Raw genomic sequence first — 20,146 nt, forward strand, 5'->3', positions numbered from 1 at the left:
TTCCAGATCTACGTTGGGGGCTGCCCTGGACGGAACTTGCAACGGATGATGTGTCTGCCTGCTCACGTCCATGCATGTCCCTAAGGGTTTGCGAGAGCTCAGTGAGCACACGGCGCACTGCGGCAAGTTCGGCACATACGTCTTTGGACGTCGCATGCAGTTCCCCCCTCAGGCTCTCGGTGCTACTCTCAATTTGTGCCCTTAGCGTCTCTGTACCTCTCTCCATTTCTGCCCTAAGTGTCTCTGTTGATGTTTCTATGTCTGCCTTGGTGCCCCCACATTCATCGGCATGGCCCTTGAGGAGTGTGGCCATTTGCTGCTGTTGGACGATTAACTTGTCGAGGGACTGTTGCCTCTGCTGGGCCATGGCCATTTGCGGTGGTGTCACAGAGGGGCTGTTGTCCTCATGTTGCCTTGCCACAGGGCTTGTGGGGGATGGCCAGTCGTCGTCTTGTGGCTGCACCTGCGTGGTATCCTCATGTTGTACGGGACGGGACAGACAGGGGGACTGGGACAGGTCATGGATGGATCTGACCTCGACATCCCCGTCTTCTGTGTCCGAGCATGCTGCCATCAATGGGGTGTCACCTATGGTGCTGCTGCCACCAGAGGCAGTGCCTTCTGTGGCATCCATTGGGGGGACCTGATTTGTGCTGCTGCCGTGTCTTGATGCGTGCAGCTGAGGTGGAGGGTCTCTGGCCGTTGGTCTTGGCCCTCTTTGCAGGTGTGCTGGTAGGGGTGTCCTGTAGCTCGTCGTTTGGATCGGACCCTGTGGTGGAGTAAAGGAGGGCGAGGGTTATTGATGGGTCAGTGGGAATTGGAATGGCATTGTATCACATGCATTGGGGTGGTACCTGAGGGTGATTTGGGTCGGGGTCTTGGAGGTGCTTTGATTTGTGTGTGGAGTGAGGGTGCAGTTGTTTGGCAGCCTGCAGTTGGGGTGTGCCTGCTGCACGTGTAGTGCGTGTATTAGGGGTTTTTAATTATTTATGTATTTATTGTGAGTTTTAAAGTGCGCTATCAGGCCGGTGTGTGTGGACGTTCTCCTGGACATGTGTTTCTGTTGCACTATGTGGACACATGGTACTTCACATGATTGGACATTGTGGATTTGGCATTGTTTTATTTGGCCCACCTACCTGAATCTTCGGATGTCTGCACTCCTTTCTCCATCCCTCCGACTCCCTCTATGCTCTCCATTCCGATGGTGGAGGCACAGATTTCTTCCCAGGGGGTCAACTTGATGGGTGATTCAGGACCTCCCCCGGTGGCTGTGGCAATGTTGCGGTTGGCAGAGAGTATGCTGCGGACGCGTATCCGCAGGTCGTCCCATCGCTTGCAGCATTGCTGTGGGGTGCGGGGTGCGGTCCCCACCGCACTTACCCGCTGTGCCACCAGAGCCCATATGGCCTTCTTGTTTGCAAGTGCCGTCCTGGTCATTTGCGTGGAGAAGACGACGGCAGCATTCTCCTGGAGGGTCTCTGTTAGCACGGTGAGTTCCTCACGGGAGAAGTGGACCTGCCGCTTGCGGTCGCACGCTTTCTTCGCTACTTTTCCCATTTTTCTTGGTTTCGCTAGGGTGGTTGACGGGTTGGGGTGTGTTTCAGGGTAGTGATTTTAGTGGTTGTGTGGTTTTGGTGTTTTTATAGGTGTACGCCGGGATGTTTCCCGTTCCGGGCCCATGTTTTAACTTCCGTTTCCGTATATTTCCGGTCACCGTACTTTCCGGTAGGCGCACACTGCGGTGACCGCTAAGAGGGGTGGCGGTATTGCACCTAGGGCGCCGTACGGCGGCGGTGTGGGCCGTTTTGGGGTCATTTCCGCCATCGCGGACTTTGCACTTCCGCCGTGGCGTGGTGCTCGTGCCCGATGGGTCGGAATGGGCCGCACTTTGCTCCTTTGTACAATGGCGGAAACGCTATTTACGCTGTGGCGCTCCGGTCAGTCGCTTTCCGCCAGGGTCGTAATGAGGGCCAATGTCTTTGAAACAAATTTGAAAGTGCCGTCGACATGGGTTAGGGTTAGGGTTGGGGCTTTGGTTAGGGTTGGGAGGTGGGAGGGTGGTGTGGGAGTTGGGGGGGATGGGAGAACCCCCCCAAATACACTAAAACCTTGAAACGGGGGAACCCCCCTCAATATACACTAAAAACTTGAAACGTTACATGGAGCTGTCCAGTGCTGAAATTACAGTACTGGACAGCTCCATGTAACGTTTCAAAGTTACAAAAAAAACCATTGAAATGCCAATATACACAAAAACTTTGAAACGTTACATGGAGCTGTACAGTGCTGAAATTACAGCACTGGACAGCTCCATCTAACGTTTCAAAGTTACAAAACAAAACATGTAAAAGTGCATTTCAATTGAAACCAGTCCATGACTATTGTCGATGGATTGGTTTCGAAAGAAATGCACTTTGCATGTTAAATATAGCTTGTCAGAGCTTTTTTTTCTCAAAACTTTGTTTTCGAAACCTTTGTTTTTCGAAACTTTTTTTTCGAAATTATCACAATAAACCCACTTCCCCTGATTGGGCAGTGACAGAGCTCATATAAACATGCACAGAATTTCACAATCCTGACAATGCAAATTTGAAAAATTATGCAAATAAAAAAAATGAAGAAAGACTTCATATTAATGAGGTTCACGTGTTGCCTCAGGCTTAACATTGTCGCCCCTGCTTTACCTCCAATGATTGATTGATTGATATTTTATTTCTATCGCGCTCGTACACAAGTATTTCAGAGCGCGACAAGGCAAGGGAGGGGAACAGGGGAGAACAAAACAGCGATCTTACTAGGCCCAGTGACATTGAGAACGCGCAAGTGCATGGGAGAGGGGGAGGGGAAAAGTGCGAAGCAGAGGAGAAACAGATAAATACCAATTAATAAATAATAAAGGCAACAAACAGTGGTAATGCAGCCAGCAATTTGCAAGTGCTAGGTTTAAGGCAGCAGACAGGGTAGGTCTGATAAGTGCAGGAAGAAAAAGGGGGGGCTGTATGGGTACTGATACAGACCCCAGTGCAAGGGGCAGCCCGGAGGCAGTGCGGGAGGGTGACAGGATGAGCAGGTACCTCGGCCCCAAAGACAGAGGTCGGCCAGGTGCACAGTGCCAAGAGAGAACAGATCAGCAGGGGAGAGGGGGAGCAAAGGCAGAAGAAAAGAGGAAGGTATTGAGGTGCTTCCGGAACCGGAGATGGTTCTCCTCACGTTTTAGAGTGGCAGGGAGGCTGTTCCAGAGGGAGGCCCCAGCCGAAGACAGAGATCTACCCCCAGCTTGTTTCTTAGAAAAAAAAACGACTGACCCTGAGTGAGTTGGAGGTAGAGGAGCGAAGAGCTCGAGAGGGGAGGTATTTGCGGGGGGATAGCTGAAGGTATTTTGGACCCAGGCCCCAGAAAGCCTTGTGGACAATGCAGAGGGTTTTGAATTTAATCCTTGCATCCACTGGGAGCCAGTGAAGAGATTTCAGAGCTGGAGAGATACGATCCCAGGGCTTGAGGCCAAGGACAAGTCTCGCAGTCCTGTTCTGGATTAGTTGCAGAGGGCAGAGAGTAGAGGAAGGTAGATTTAGAAAGAGGCTGTTACAATAGTCCAAGCTAGAGAGAACCAGAGCTTGAGATACCATGAGCTTCTGGGGGAAGGAGAGGAAAGGCAGAGTACCTCTGAGGAGGTGCAGTCGGAAATTTGACTTTTTAGAGACCGCGGAGAAGGAAAGGGTGGAGTCAAAGATGACCCCGAGGTTCTTAGCCTTGCAGGTGGGAGTAGGAGGAGGGCCAAGGGAGGCCGGCCAGAGAGTGAGGGGAAAGGATGGTGAAGGTGTGCCGATAAGGAGGATCTCCGTCTTGCTGGCATTCAGACAAAGATCATTGGCGGCACACCAATCTTGAATGGCAGTTAGGCAATCAGAGATGAGAGAGGGAGAGGAGGTGGCAGAGGGCAGCCGGAAAATGAGTTGAGTGTCGTCAGCGTAGCACTGGAAATTTGAGCAGAAAATGGCAATGCAGTGGGCGAGAGTTGCCAGTTATTGGTTGAAAAGCCAGGGCGAGAGGTTAGACCGCTGGGGAACACCATAGGTAGAGAGGAAGATAGATGAAAGGAAGGACCCAAGTTGGACGTGGGAGGGTCGATCTGTTCGGTGCCGTTAACTTCTAAGAAGTTCTCTGAATCTAAACAAGAGGTTCTGCCTCATGGGGATCATGAGCGCCTTGATATTTCAAATGCAGCTGGGTGTCAAATATGCAACGAGGATTGGACTTTATGAGCTCTTTAATATGAAATATTCAGTCTGCCTGGAACATGTATGAATTCCGATGCCAAGAAAGGTGCTTTGACTCTGAGTCCTGCTGTGCCCTAGATCTTCACTTAAGTCACTGTCATCTTTGTGGTGAAGGGTGAAGGTGGCATCCAACAGGAAACGCAGTGCACCCCTCATCACTCTTCAAGATAGGCACCACCCCTCCTGAAATTCATCATAGTAAAATAAATAATTAAAGCGCAGTCCCTATCATTAGAGACTGGTCCACGATTCGAACCCCTCCTAGACATTCTGCTCTATTCTGCAAGCAAGGAGGCCCCTGCCTGCCATCTCATGCCGCCGGAGAAGGTCATTTCCACTTATCCGGTCCAGCCCTGGGGCTAAACTCAGAGTCTTGGTCCAATCCCAGCTGGATTACTGCAAAAACATTTCCTGTTGCTGCCCTTTAAAAGAATGTGCAGAACATCCAGAGGATTCAGAACCAAGCAGCCATTAACTGCCTAAAATACTGATGGAAATCTGAGAACAGCTCCCAGCATCGCAAGTCTTCCATTGGGTCCCAGAGGAAAAGAGTAGCTAGCCCAAGGATTTTTATTATATGGTCAAACCTTATCAGGAACAGGACCTAGTGTCTCAGGAACCTTGTGCCCCATCGCTAGCCAACATAGAGCATTCCTATTCCAGATCACTGTACCTGTCTGGATTCCGGCCAATCAAGACGGGTGCAAGTCCCACATGTCTTGATCATCCTTGACACTTTGACTAAAAGAGTCACCCAACCTCATGGCCTTCAAGAAGCAGCCGAAAACTGTATCGGCCACCCACTGTGTCAAAGTACCACCCAATGTAAACATAAAAGAAGTTTCTGTCAAGCTGTGTTAATAGTATTGCAGACATGTGAGCCTATATCATTGACCTCTTTACTAGGTTTATATTCTGCCACAAAAGCTTGGGCTTTTTCTATACCGCTATGAGGAATGGGGAGAGGCAGGATTCCTGAAGGCTCATGTCTCTCCTCCTACTCCTCTCCACCCCTCAGCAGTTGGCATGTAGACCGATTTGTGAGTAGACGTGAGATGTCAGGTCAGGATCAGACACATTTCTCAGGGTGGCACGGGTGAACACTAAATGCCATAATAATGAAAGCCCATCTTTGCCGCCCCATGCGACCAGCCAAATGACGGGCAGGTAGGTAGCAGGTGCTTTAGTTTTAGATAAACATGCTTCGATGTTTCCTGAAGTGATGAAAAGAACTCAGTAAAAGAAAAGGGGTCTTTGGCTTCCCCTTGAGGGATATTCATTGTGTATGAATCCATGAACTTTATCAATATTGGGGAGCTTGTCCTACCGAATATTGGATTTTTCAGAAATTCCAGATGCCGAGGCATAATGTTTGAGGATACGTAAAGCGTGTAACCCTATTAATGAAATAAGGCAGGAGGTAAGTATCATATTCTTCTCAAACATTGGATATTTCCTAGATTGATATGCTGTGAACACGCTCCAACATAGAGGTCCGTACCGGGATCCTGAGAGCTAACGCAAGCACGCAAGGATATGAAAAATACCAAGAGATGGAGAACTAACGTTACAGGTAAATAACTTGATCTTCTGCAACAGATGTGGCAGATTCCTTAATTTGGGAATATTTCCAAGGGAAGATATGAGATTTGGCAAATCTGCATGAAGACTCTTGGAAATGATCTCTTTCTAACAATGGCCTCATCGGCTGTCTTTGCTCTTTCTCGACAGTTTTCGTACCAGGAAGAAGAGGATAAACCCTTAAATGTGCCCGGCTCTCAGTGTTGTAAGTACTGCACCTGATAACCTTCCCATACAGTCTCAGGGCCTCTCCTTCACATGACCTGAGGTGCTTCTGTACAGAGGGATTCAAAGCTTCCCCACAGCCCAGCGCTCTTCGACGTCGTTATATGTCTCACGATGAGGAACTGGAGAGTTCTAGACCAAGTAGATATGTGTAGGACCATTTCTAGTTAATGCCGTCCTTCATATCAGGTGTCCTCTCAGGGGAACTGGTGCATCATTTTGGGGGAGTGGGCTGACCATGTTGCTCTCCCTTCTCAGAAAACGTGGGTCCCAGACACAGCCCTCCCTTCCCGATCCTGTTATTTCCGTTCAATCCTCCCCCCATCTCAGTCTCCCCATGTCAAGCATACGCCCCCATTTCACTTGAAGCTCCCATTTACCCAGTGGTCATCGCTTCCCACAGGGTATCTTCATGTTCACCACTCTACCCTTTGCAAACCCACATCTCTCTGCCCCCCAAGGTTTGCGTCCTGAGATAAGTGTTTGCTTTCCTGATGTTTCAGCGTCTCCTGCTCACCACCCTGTTGCCCAAAGGTCTTGCATCATACTCCCCATGTATCCACGTCTGTCTGTTCCTTGGGTATCTGTCTTCTCCCACAATCCGGTGTTGTGGTGGGGCCCATGCGCCTCATATGTGGGCTGGATCTTTGCCTCCGCCCACAGTGTAATCATTGCGGCATATTCTATTTCAAGATTATGGCAGGTTTTATGAGATGCTGAAATTGGAAAAAGTGAGGGATGCAAATATAGATACACCCAGGGATGTGTTTGGGTATAGACTGGTATGCTATGATATGATATGATATGGCATTTATAACGCGCCTATACACAAGTGTTTCAAGGTGCGACGAGGCAAGGGAGGGAAGACAGAGAGAATGATCCTACTAGGCCAGATGACATTGAGATCGCGCAAGTACAGGGGAGGGGAGGAGGGAAAAGTGCGATGGGTAAGGGGAGGGGACACTGCAGTGCATAGGATAACAGTAAAAATAAATAAATAAAGACAATAAATAAAAGTGTGGCAGCTGGTGGCAAGTGCAAGGGTAAGTGCAGACTTCAGGAGTCAAGTGCAAAGTGTATGGCAGAGCTACGTGAAATGAATGAACAAAGAAAGAAAAAGGGAAAAAGGATTGGGTGGAAAGACACTGAGATCAGCGGGTAGAGACCTGGCAGAGAGTTCTAGGGAGATGGGCAAAGAGCTGGTGAAAGTAGGTATATTGATGAAGACAGAAAATTATGTTGACAATGTGAGTGACGAGGAAATAGTTGAAATGGAGCAAGAGATTGGCAAAAATCCACAAAGCCTTCCATAGGGGACTCCTTCATTAGGCCACACCGCATTTTCGCTGCTCACTTTCAAACCCACGCAGGACCCACTCATCATATTTTCAGAGAAAGATGGGCAGGCTGAATGAGTGAGATATACGGACTGAGCAAAAGTGATGAGTGAGTGAAGCAGATGATTAAAGGCCAGGAGAGACATGAATCAGGTGACACAGTGACACAGAGGGATGGGAGATAGTGGATATGGGTGGAGCCGGAGAGAGACTGAAATGACCATTGCGGGATATAGAGGGATCGTCATGAATGCTATACCTCCTTAGCTTCTTTAAGGTAGCATGATCCCCGGGCAGGCTAGCATGGAAGGCCCTTCAGGTCCCATAAAAATAAGACTTGAAATAAACTACAAGGACAAACTATTGAAAACTACTTCAACCCTGCCCTGAAAGGGAATACACTGTGAATGCAGACTTAGAGTGAATGAGGCACTCTGGGTATTAAATAACAAGGATCTGCATGTGACAGTCTTTCAGAAAAGCCAAACAAGTTCAAGAATTTGTCTTTTGGGGTAAAAGTCGGGGTCTCAAATGTCACCAGGGACCATAGAATAAGGCCAGCATTAGATTACCTAATGACTTATTTCAGGATCTTGGCAGTATTGTGCCGGGCTTGAGGCTGCTGCCCATTGAGTCGAGTCAGGGTTAAGTCATTCAAGCTAATTCGATGGGATTCAGCAAAGCAGTGTAATTCAACAAGCGATAATGGCTCAAAGATGTTAGGAAAAATCATCAATGTGCAGATCCACATGGTTTGGGGGATCTACAGCAGCTTGGGGCAGTGATTCAATTTCAGGGGCAAGCTGGATCGACTGGGTTCAACACAGAATCGTGGTCCAGCAGCGGCAACAGCTCAAAGCATGAAGAAGCTGGGAAACAGACAGGATATGGTGGTTCAGTGGGTTCAGGTGCTCACAGCAGTAGGAAGCATAGCCTTCCAAAGAAGCTCCAAAGGGTCCTTGCAGTGGCTCAAAGGGTCTCAAAACCTCACAGAGGCTCACAGAGGTTTGGTGATGCAGGGAGAGCCATAGGCAGCTTCCTTTGGTCCCGAGGCGAGGTGATACCCTGTCCGGGTCCCCAACAAAAGTGGGCTCTGTCTTCTGCCCTTCCCAGCCAGGTGATTGCCAAGGACACTTATAGGTTTGCCATTTCAGCAGGCAGGGTCTTGGGTACTAGTGTTTCAACAGCAAGCAGACTTTTCATCATCAGGTAGCATCAAATGTTCCCCTAAAGAGGTTAGGGAGAAGGTGTGCACCCTCCTTTGAAATCCTTATCTTCTCCCCAATGTCTGGGGACTTTGGGCCATCTTTACCCCAACAAGGGTCCAGTGAAATCTTCTTCAAGTTGATTCAAAGATAATTCCAATATGAGTCAATTCAGGGGCGGGTCTCACTCCTTAGCTAGTCATTATGCTACAGCATATTTGCCCATTTCAACAAGAGTTTTGACTTTGGATGCCAGCTGCTGGAAGGCCTTGTCGGCTTGAAGTTAGGAAGGGTCACAGAAAGGAAGTGGTGCCAGGCATTTTGAAGATGGTGGGATTCTTCTTTAAGTGAACACACCCCTTCCTCGGTCCACTATGCAGCCCAATCTCCTATCTGTCTGAGATAATAAGACTCCCCCTGTTGTGAATTCCACATTGCGTTGCAGAGATTCTGTTAAAGTGCCTAGACCCCACTCTACACACTTGTGCTATATCCTGTACTCCTAAGAATGTGTCAAGCCTTCCCAACAGAGAACAAAGAGGCATCTACATCTGTTGAGGGTGAAACCAGAGCCAGAGACAGCAATACACAAAGGGCCGTGGCAGCTGCGAAAGACACAGGAAACCAGTTTTCCAATAAAATGGCATTAGATTTTTTAGCAATTATAACTGTATTTTCTCGCAGACCACTATATCAAACAAGATATATTTCTATATTTACATTTAACCAAAGTTCTGCCTCCAGTCCATGGTGATACACAGTTGTATACAGTTTGAATCACGGATGCCCATTGTTAAAGGCAGCCCATGGCTGTTGGAATTAACTTGATTCCAGCAGGCTGTTTCACTAATGCTCATGTCACTCTGTGGCTACCATGTTTCCAAATCACATAGCGATGTATCAATAGACAGGCCCCAGCAAAGTACACACATGTGAGCTGTACTTTCAAGCAAGGAGACTTGGGAAAGTGAGGCCTGTTTAGCCAAACTCACTTTCTGAGAGCGAAAACCAGCATCATTTTGCATAACAAAAATCATAAAAGCTCAGGATAGCATACCCTCAGAGATGCCATTCTGTCACAGTCTCAGTGTATGTCCATCAGGGACAGGGAAAGGAACTGTGTGGTTCAAAGACAGGAATCGATCAAAGATGAAGGATGTGAGAATAGAGGAAGACTGAAAAACAGCAACTAACCTAAGTAATTTTAAAAAGTAGTGGTAAAAAGGTGAAGATTCCACAGATTCTCTAAATTAGAGAGGGTAGATTACTGTCGGGGGCGGTGGGGGCACTACAAGGATATGTGGTCATCTGACTAATTTGTCACTTGGAGAACCAGAAGATGTTAAACTGGCTCCCACATTGACAGAATTGTGTGTTTTTTGGGGCTATATAAAAATAGTACATTTAAAAGCAATTCTTCAGCAACTTTGGGGATAGTGCATTATGTTGTTGGCATGGGTGTTGAGAGACATCCCTGACATTCAATCCAGCATCTGGGATAGGTGACATCTGGGTACCAACAGAGATGGTGTGGAAATGAGGCAATTCTTGACAGCTGCCTAGCTCACCACCAGCAGAGGAGCCCCATTTTTATGTAAAGTCGTCTGAATGTAAAGGAGTCTGGGCTAAGCTTAGCCTTTGCTAGTGGTGGTATCCATCCTTACACAGGCCATGGCTACAATTGGCTCCATTTAATGTATGACACCTTTACCCAGCCCAAAGCATGTTCCATGGTGGTACTTGTAGGTTAAGACTTATAGTGGGAATGGGAAACTACATGTATCAGTATACCAAGGGTTGTTTGCTTAAAAGCCAAGACAGACTGAAGGTGGCACGCATGGCACAGAGCCACCTGGTAGATGTTCTGGAAAGGTTCCTAGCTGCCGGGGTTTCATATTGTTCTGCACAGGACAGCTATGGGAAGACTCAATCTTATTTCTATCCTCTCACTGAAGTCCAGCTACAGTCATGTGTCTTAATCAATTACACATGGTGGGTGGGTGGTCAGTACAAGGGCCCTAGCCCAGTTCCAAAGTTCACTCTCATGATAAGTTCTCTGTGCTCCCGCCACGGGGGGATGGCAGTGGCAAGGTTTCAAACTGGCTGTGTACGGTCAAGGAGCATGGGGAAAAGGATGCTATAATGGCCTGTCGGGGAGGGGGCGATGCAGTGTGCCTGCTTCCTGATCCCTGTCACTCCTTATTGTCTCTGACCCTTTCCTTTGTAGGCAACTGGAACACTTTTGGCTGGGGAGACCAACATAGTAAGTATCCAATGTTATTCCTTTCCCTCTTTCTTTGGACACACAATTTCCATTGCATTTAAAGGGGAAGATGGATGTTGGTTTGAGCACCTTGGATTTGGCCTCTGCAGACATTCCACAACTCCTTCACTCGAGAAGTTTAGTGGACTCGAAATTAATGGAAAGATGGAACTGGACGATGTTGGTTGCACTCTTTTACAGGCCCCAGGCAACCTGAAAGCGCATCCATTTCTGAAATCAGGTGCATTGACAACACTCGCCTTAGAGCCTCTTTGCCAATACACAGCACAAGCATTGCACAGGGGCATTGCCTCTGGTGGACACTTGACCAATGTGTCAGTTCTCAAGAGAGCGAGGGCTCCGACCTCAGCTGCTGTCATGAGGGGCACAGGTGAAGGTGATCTAATGATGCCTAGGGTAGCTGACAGAACATCCATTCTAGTTGTTGCATATCATGGGAACACGTAATGAGGGGGCATTGGCAGAGTTGTATCACAGGCCCATGGGGCATCAGATGGCACATATGCACCAGTACTGATGGGCATAGGCAGCGTGCCATCACAGGCCCATGGGGTGGCAGAGGGCACATATGCACCACTACTGATGGGCATAGGCAGCGTGCCATCACAGGCCCATGGGGTATCAGATGGCACATATGCACCAGTACTGATGGGCATAGGAAGCGTGCCATCACAGGCCCATGGGGTGGCAAAGGGCACATATGCACCAGTACTGATGGGCATAGGCAGCGTGCCATCACAGGCCCATGGGGTGGCAGAGGGCACATATGCACCAGTACTGACGTGCATAGGCAGCAGCGTGCCATCACAGCCTATGGGGTAGCAGAGGACACAGGAATTCTAGTAGTGAGGGGCATGCATTGGCAGAGCACCATCACAGGCCAATGGGGCATCACAGGACGCATTCATTTTAGTAGTGGGGAAATTGGCTAATCACCACTACTAAAATGTATGTGCCCTTTGATACGCCAAGGGCCTGTGATAGGGCCCACCGGGTATCAGAGGACACATATACTGCCAGTAATGAGGCAGGATTTGGTTGAGCTCACTTACTGATCCCAAAGATAGCAGAGGACACATTCTGTAAAGCTCTGTAGTATCAGGTAGAACAGTGATATTGTAGGAATGCAGAGTGGACTAACCAGAATGCCTTCAGTAGGAAATGGTACTGGGTCTACGGGCAGATTCCAAACTCTGGTTCCCACATGTGTCTGGTCAATACTTTCCCATTCCTCTTCGTGGCTCAAACCAGTGGAACCGAAAACACTCACTTCGCCTGTCGTTTCCCCCTCTGCAGACAATGACGATCCCGACAGTGCCGTGGACGACAGGGATAGCGACTACCGCAGCGAGACCAGCAACAGCATCCCACGCCCTTTCATCTCTACCTCCCAGCCGAATGCCTCTGTCCACCAGTATCCCATGAGGCACCAGCAGACCAGCTCGCGCGACTCCTACACGGACTCCATGCAGAGCTACGAGATGGACTACTCCGACCAGCGGCCCATCAGGTACAGGAGGCTCATGGGATGGGGCATCTGGTGGACACTTGACCAGTAGGTCACACTTGCCACATGTGCGATTCTGTTCCACCATTGGTGGTTTAAAACAGTAATCTCTCCTAAAATCGGGTGTGCAAAGATGTGTTTTCTTAAGAAGTCCACGGTAACCAGAAATCATCTTGGAGAGAGAGCGTAAAAACTCTCAGTGTTAGGAAACCTTAATCTTTTAAGTAGAAAACACATTTGAAGTGCCATGTACAGTAAGACATACATTGCTTAGTTCTATCTCAGTAGACCAACACTTCAAATGTTAACAGATGAGTGTTCCCTATATGCATATTGCTGGGGGAAAAGGAACACGTTCAGGACACATGCTAATGGGCACACATGGAATGATTTAGGACACATGTTGGTGGTGAAACGAGATAGTACTGAGGGTATACAAATGTACACCTATCAGAGAGAGATAGTCAAGTAAAGCATACGCCTTCAATGGAAGGCAGGGGTTGGGTTCCTCCAGATCAAGGCAGACACCTGGTACTCTGTAGATTAAGTCATGGGTGAAAGACTCTTCCCAGTGGTCCTTTCCTCCTTAAGGAAGTATCGGAGGTGTGGGGGTGGGGAGGGCATTGGTAAGCACCACCAGTGGAAATTTAAAAAAAAGAATGAATGAGCCCTAATGGAAAACCAAAGACAAGAGCAGCTTAAATGTTGCTTTGGAAGGCGCCCTTTAGAGGACGTGAAATGTTGAAGAAGAATTTGCATTATGTTGAGCATTTTCCAAGTGCAAATAGAAGTGCAAACGTGAAACCGTGGTATGTGTAAACTTGAGATATTGTACCCTAAGGTCCAAGCAGGATGCTCCAGCATCTGTGCTATAAGGGCAGTGGTGTGTCAGTCGTAGGGAAGTGTGTGTGAGAAGATGAGGAAGGCAGCCTCTTGCCGGAGAGGAACCATGTGTAGGGGACCGAGATCCCCATCCAAACATTGTGATCAGAAAGTGATTGGTGTCTAACATGTTCAGTTCCTGCGCCGTCGCTCAAAAGAATTTTGTTTTTTCTTTATTTCCACTCCACATTTCTCTTGCCGGTGCCCTACTCCCCACCTGTCTCTGGCAGACGCATCGATAGCGTAGACTCTGCCACGCACATCCGCAGCGACCTAGAGTCTGCCTCGGGGTCGAGCAGGCTAACCAGTCGCCAGCATTCTCTCGAGAGCAGGCAGTCTCTAGACCTATCCGATAGGTGGGTCTCTACCTTGTGGCTAGCCATTGTGCGTGATGCCCAGTGCTGTGGTGGTCCCTGCAGTCCGGGTTAGACCGATACCCTGGAGGGGCGGGGGGGGGGGCAAAACAACTTAACATCAGTGGAAGGCTTGTACACTAGTCCACATTATTAAAAGGGAAGCCAATTCTAATGACGACAACAATATTGGGCAGTTTTCCATTGAGGATCCACATGGTCACCCCAGAAAGACATCCCAGGTCATTTCCAGCTCCTCATATGTGTCTCTGCTGACTTTGAATTAAGCACTTCCTTTCATTGTGCTTCCAAAAGGTCAGCACATTGTAGGGTAAAAGGGTGCACATCGGAGAAGAGAGCCCATACGATAAAGGAGGGGTGAATAAGTCGATATTTGGGTAGGTGGGGGGCTACTTGGTAAAACATGAAGAAGAAAAGGAATGTTGATGGATGTGGGCTTTTCAGTTATCATTGCCCCCCTGCTTTCCCCTTAAACCTAACCATACCATGCATCCTTTTGCAAGCCCCAGAGCAATACAATCCCAAAGCTGGACCAATGGAGAACTTCAGTTAATGCAAACTGGAGATCAAATCCCGAATACAGACAGCTCACAGCTCTGCCCCACACACCACAAGCACACAGGGGTCACTGCTCATGCATATGTTGCCAGTATCGCTTGGCAATGGCAGATAAGCAACGTGACAAAAAAAAACATGCAAAGAGTTTCCTTGGGCAGCTATGCGGTCTTCTACCCGGTGCCCTTTTTAGGCCTGTGGGTGGGCACCTATTACGAGATTGCTCCATAGATTTGAATCGGGTTTAAGCAGGTTAAAGTAAATATTCCAACAATAAAGTAATCAAATAAAATTATAGTTTGGATAGTGTTGAAGGGGTGAGAAAGGGAGGAAGGGAAATAGACGAGCGCTGACTAATTGGGGTTACAGTGTTCTCCCAAGTTAATGCTGAAGGAACTGACCTATTTCGGGAAAAACATTCGGCAAAATGTAGTAAAGGTCTATGCTGATATAGCATCCCAATAAAATGAATAGGAGTTCAATATTCTTACAGCAGGTGCGACATATCTTTATTTGAGATAATATGAGTCTGATATTAATGTAAACTTGGGCAGGGGCAGGATTTGAAAGACCCGGGTCATGGCATGGAGCAGTTCTTGCATAGCACTGGGCCTGCAACCTCAGACAGAGTCCAGCTGTTCTCAAGGAGACTTCTACCAAATGTGGCTTGTATGGGTTCTGTAGTGATGCCTGTCCCAAGAGACGCTAAGCTGCCACAAAAGGAATTCTACAAATACACACACTATATACTGATGGGTCACTGTTGCGGCCTTCCCTGTGCCTATACAGTGAGTCACTGCCACATCCTACCTGAAAATGCCCACCTGTTCCCGGGAGGTTCCTTCATCTCGCCCATGGCTGTGCCTGCTTACCCAGAGTCTTCCCTCGAAGCTAAAAGCACCAGATGTGACCTAGATAGTGCCCAATCGGCCGAATGCTCTGCCATCTTACAGGGAACCCCAGCGTCTAACCTGCAGCATACGCAACCTTCCCGGATGTCCTTTTTCTTACATTGGGGCCAACCTCTTACCTGGAAGTGCCTTGTCTTATACTCTGGTGTCATCCTGTAGGTTCTCTCAGTTTACCAGTCTCACAGGGAGGTTCCCCATATTACCCGAGCGATCCCCCACTACCTGAAAGCTCCCATTCTTTCTTGGATGTTCCCACTCAGAACTGGAGGTTTCACATCTTACCAGAAACTTCCCCAATCTTAACTGAAGGGCCAGCTCTTACATACATGAACACTCCTCAAGCTGGTAAGTGTCGGCAGCTCGCTGGCTTCTCCGCAAGCAGCTTCAGAGAGCGCCATGCACCAGCTTAAACCTGATCCTGCGAGGGTTTCATGGAGTGAACACCTGGATGCTGAAAGCTTAGCAAGTGGAAATCAGGAGATCATCAAAGAAAAAGCATCACTGCCCACTAGAGATTATTGAATGCAAGCCTTCAGGCAAAACTTCCTTTATGCCAAACCCAAAAACGGGGTTTATAGTGATTGTTTCGACTACAAAAGTTTCGAATGCAAAAAGTTTCGAAAAATAATGCATCGAAAAAATGCATTTAAAAAAAAATGTAATGGGGGGAGGTCCCCCCAACCCCTATTCTTTTACCCCATAACACCCATTTTAATAAAAAAAAAAACTTTACCTGAAAAAGAAATGCATTTTTTCGAAACAATGACTGGATACCCCAAAAACGGACCTCTGACTATTGTTTAATTTTCAAAAGTTAAAGAGAAGCTACTGAAGCATCATTCTCCTGCTTTGGAGAACAGCTCCCGAACATAACATATGAGGCATTTTCACTGTCCTCATGGTGGCCTCTGATATGAATCTAAGAGCCTATGGTGCCCAAATGAAGCTGTCTCCCAAGAGACATACACACAGATAATATTGTGTGTTCGCACTCACTCACCCACAAAGGTAGGGGAATGTTACTCATGGATTTACACATAAGCAATGCATGCATCTCCGCACCTCACGGGCACGTCTAATCAACAGTTCTACGCTTGTGACCCCAGAGAGGCGCTTCTATTGAGAATCAGAGAGTGGGTGCTGGTGCCAGAGGTGTGGGTTAGAGGTGTGGTATCGGTCTATCCCAGGGCTCAACGCTGTTCTTGTTTGCATGCATGTTCTCCTGCATCAGTGTCCCTCCTGGGGCATATTCATGTACATGTTCCCGGCCTGCGTGTCTACCTCTAGCGTCCCTCTGTGGTGGAGCTGCTTGCAAAAGACAATCAGTAAGAAAAGAACGACTTCTCGTGGAAACCAACTTCCCTCATGTGTGCATGGCAATGCTGTTGATTGATCAATGTGGGGTTACGGTGCAGTCAATGGTGCGGTTAACCTTGCCTTTAGTCTTAGTGACAAGGCTGATGAAACAGGGTTTATTTAGAGAACTGCCATTGGTAGCCACAGTGTAGGAATAGATTCCATTCAGCTAATGTTGGCAATGCTATAGTGCCTTCAATCGTAAATCCAATCTCAGCAAAGGTGGATTTACTGATAGAGAACTCTCATTGGTAGCTGCAGTGTAGGAACAGATTCCATTCAGCTAATGTTGGCAATGCTATAGTGCCTTCAATCGTAAATCCAATCTCAGCAAAGGTGGATTTACCGATAGAGTCTCTCATTGGTAGCCGCAATGTAGTAACAGATGCCATTCAGCTAATGTTGGCAATGCTATAGTGCCTTCAATCGTGAATCCAATCTCAGCAAAGGTGGATTTGCCGATAGAGAACTCTCATTGGTAGCTGCAGTGTAGGAATAGATTCCATTCAGCTAATGTTGGCAATGCTATAGTGCCTTCAATCGTAAATCCAATCTCAGCAAAGGTGGATTTGCTGATAGAGAAATCATGAAAGTTCCTAGCAGGCCATTCCTTCTAAAAGGGTGGTAGGACCGAGTCATTCTCCTGACAGGCAACTCCCTCTGCCCTAGCACTACAATTACAATCCTTTGCGAGGCACTTGTTTGTTAGCACTTTTCCCACATTTCCTGTAGGTCAGTGTACACCTGAATCGCAGTGGATGTGCGGAAGTCACTAACTGATAACTAAGTTATTTGGAAAGGCCATAAGATGTATGGGTAAGGAGGAGTAGAATCTAGGTCAATGTTGTTGGTGCGTAGCTCAAAATACGAGCATCTATGCTAAGGTTCGATTAAAGGAATTAGAATTAGAATGCAAATAAATAACACGACAGATTGCCCCACTGGTGCGGGTCATTGGTGTTTAATATATACCTGAGAGCAGGAGATTGCCAGGGATATCAACTAAGATGCCCAGTCTCTCTTGCCGACTGTGGTCATGGGGGTAGATGGTGCAATCAGAGTCTACATTAGAGTATGGCAGTGCGCTTAGTTGGGTCAACAGCTTTGGCGGGGTACCCCAGTATGAAATGTTGCCACGATGTCTATGGGGCTCCAGCGATCCTGCTGCAGAGTGCATGTTGTATCGGTGCTGGGTGTGCCTGGTTCCTCTGTGAAGGTACCTGGTCCAGTGTCCGTTGTGCTGGTTGGGATTGTGTGATGTTCGGAGAGAAATAAATCAGGGCTTTCTCATTCTTCTCTCACCTCTGCTCTCTATGTTACTGTCATGGGCTTAGAATATTTCCCTTTGTCTATTTCTCCTATGGTCTGTACTTTTGGCCCCTCATTCATTCCCTCTATAGCGTTAGGCTTTCTTTTTTCCTCTATGATCTGATCTCTCGCTCCCCCATCTTTTTCCCTATATGGTGGTAGCTTTCCTCATCTTGCCCATTCTCTCCTATTTTCTGGGCTCTCCTAAAAACCCATGGTCCAAAGAAATGTAAAGATTTTAATTTCTTTGGGTAATCAATTATATTTTTAAATCATAATGTATTGGTGGAGGATTCCATGGATCTCACAGGGTCTATTATGGCTTCCAGAAGTTGGACGTCAATTCACACTGTGTGAGATATATTCTCTTGGTACCACTGCCTTTCATCGACACCCGTTTTTACGATGGGTGTCTTTACGCAGAATTCTTGCTGAAAAAAACTTTCACATTTTTTTGGGTGGGCAAGAAAGGGAATATTATGGATTGAGGGGGTTAAGGATAACAAAAATAGGTATTGGATGGGGTGTTAGGGGTGGAAGCCCCCAAAAATAATGTCAAAACATTTTTTGATTTGTTTTTTAGGGTGTCGATGAAATGACATAGAACCTTTCTCTTTTAACGAGACACGATTTACCAGCTCACACCATCCCTTCAATTCACAAATGTGATCTGAGCTGACACCCATTTTCTTTCCTCTGCTGAAGTCAGCTAAGCCACTTTCTCATCAAGAGTCATAGCCGCTCCCTCCACACATGATCACCTGTTTTCTGATCTTTACAGGTGTGTTCTGAGATGTGATGCCATATACCATCAACAGCATGCTGTGTGGGCCTCAATCTTATGTTCTGAGCGCTCACTCCCCAGCCCCTCCTAAAACTGGCTCCACTCCTCTAATCAGGGATTTTTCTTGCTCCTTTCTCCCTCTTTCTTCTGTCCTCACTCTTTCTTTTGGTCTCTTTCTCTTCACAGTATCCCATTTGCTCCTTAAATACCTTCTCCACCCGTCTAACTGCATCTCACTTAACATCTTGGCTGCCTTGTTCTTTCTTCTGGTTTGTTGGGGGAAGTAGATTCAAATGGGCTCACATATGATAGGACAGGGCCTTTGTCTATTCCAGAAGAGCGAGTCACTTGTGCATTCCCCCTCTGACCATAGTGCCCATTTTCATCATTCATTTTGAAATACTCTGGGTCTAAGTAGATAGGAAGGTGGATACCCACCTGATGTGTGGGAAAAGTAACGAATTGCGGCTAGCAGATAAGACGGACAGGGTTAGCAACTGTGGTGGAGCAAAGTGTTTACTGGAGATGGACTGACAGTGTATTTGAACCATTGGGTGATTTGGGGGGGGCAATGTCAGATAGGGGTAATGGTGGGCTGGGTAGAGATAGTGTACATTATTTAATCTATGTTTAGAATAAAATGTAAGACAAATTGGATGTAGATTTGGAAGAAATCGTGGGTTTGTTTGTTTGTTTTATTACTTGTATTGCGCACCAGACCCAATGGTATCCGGGCGCATGTCATAAGGTAATTTACAGCTTGGTTACAAATCAGTGTAGACACATGTAAAATACAAAATACAGGTTAGTTACATAACAGAAACAGATTAACTATTTACAGGGCTATTCCATATAGCAGCAGCATATAATCTGAGGAAACCAGGAATGTACGATGATATATACAAAACTATAGAGGGAGGAGAGGTAGTCTGAAGAAAGCTGGCAGGACTACTTGTCGAAGTCTTTGAACCATCATATAAGGTTCTGGCAGAATTGTGGGTAAGATTGATCTGCTCTTAGAGGAGCCGGTAATGAATTCCAAAGTTGAGCTGCCTTGACCGGGAAGCTGCGTCCCCTGACTCTGGAGAGTTTAAATCTAGGGACTGAAAGGCAGTTTGTGTGCGTACGTCTGGTAAGTCTTGTGTTTTTTTTTCCAACAAGTCTCTCTGAGAGATAACAGGGTGCCAAGTTATTTAGACATTTATACATTAGAGATGCCACTTTCAACTGGATTTTACTGTATGTTGAGAGCCAATAGTTAGATCTTCTAGTTTCGGAGATATGTTCCCTTCTAGCGATTCCGAGTGCTGCTCTAAGAGCCTTATTCTGGAGGAAATGGATTTTCTTGATAGTTTCCTTGTTGGCCCAATGTAGAGAGAGTTACAGTAGTCCAACTTTGACAGAATAAGTGCTCTGGCCAAGGTAATGCAGCTATTGTTGGATAGGAAGGGTTTACATTGACCTGTTTATTGAAGGAGAGGGTGGAGTCCAGGTAGAATCCCAAGGTTTTGACCTCTTTAGCAACCGTGATAGGGTTATTGTCAATGTTGAATGTCG

At 47.2% G+C, this 20,146-nt stretch overlaps 1 protein-coding gene across 7 annotated transcripts in view; it reads left to right on the forward strand.

The window, feature by feature from the left end:
- The window catches only part of UNC13A (unc-13 homolog A), a 541,202-nt gene that overhangs the window by 250,989 nt on the left and 270,067 nt on the right, over window positions 1-20,146 (forward strand). For 3 of the 7 annotated variants that reach the window (XM_069649468.1, XM_069649466.1, XM_069649471.1), the window contains 4 exons: window positions 6,012-6,066; window positions 10,856-10,891; window positions 12,209-12,422; window positions 13,532-13,657. In XM_069649468.1, coding sequence (XP_069505569.1) covers window positions 6,012-6,066; window positions 10,856-10,891; window positions 12,209-12,422; window positions 13,532-13,657 — 431 coding nt within the window. The remainder of the gene's footprint in view (window positions 1-6,011; window positions 6,067-10,855; window positions 10,892-12,208; window positions 12,423-13,531; window positions 13,658-20,146) is intronic. The other 4 variants (XM_069649472.1, XM_069649469.1, XM_069649467.1 and 1 more) reach the window with 3 other exon arrangements.

Source organism: Ambystoma mexicanum, chromosome 1p, assembly GCF_040938575.1.
Source record: "Ambystoma mexicanum isolate Mex_15411 chromosome 1p, UKY_AmexF1_1, whole genome shotgun sequence".
Classification (NCBI taxonomy): Eukaryota; Metazoa; Chordata; class Amphibia; order Caudata; family Ambystomatidae; genus Ambystoma; species Ambystoma mexicanum.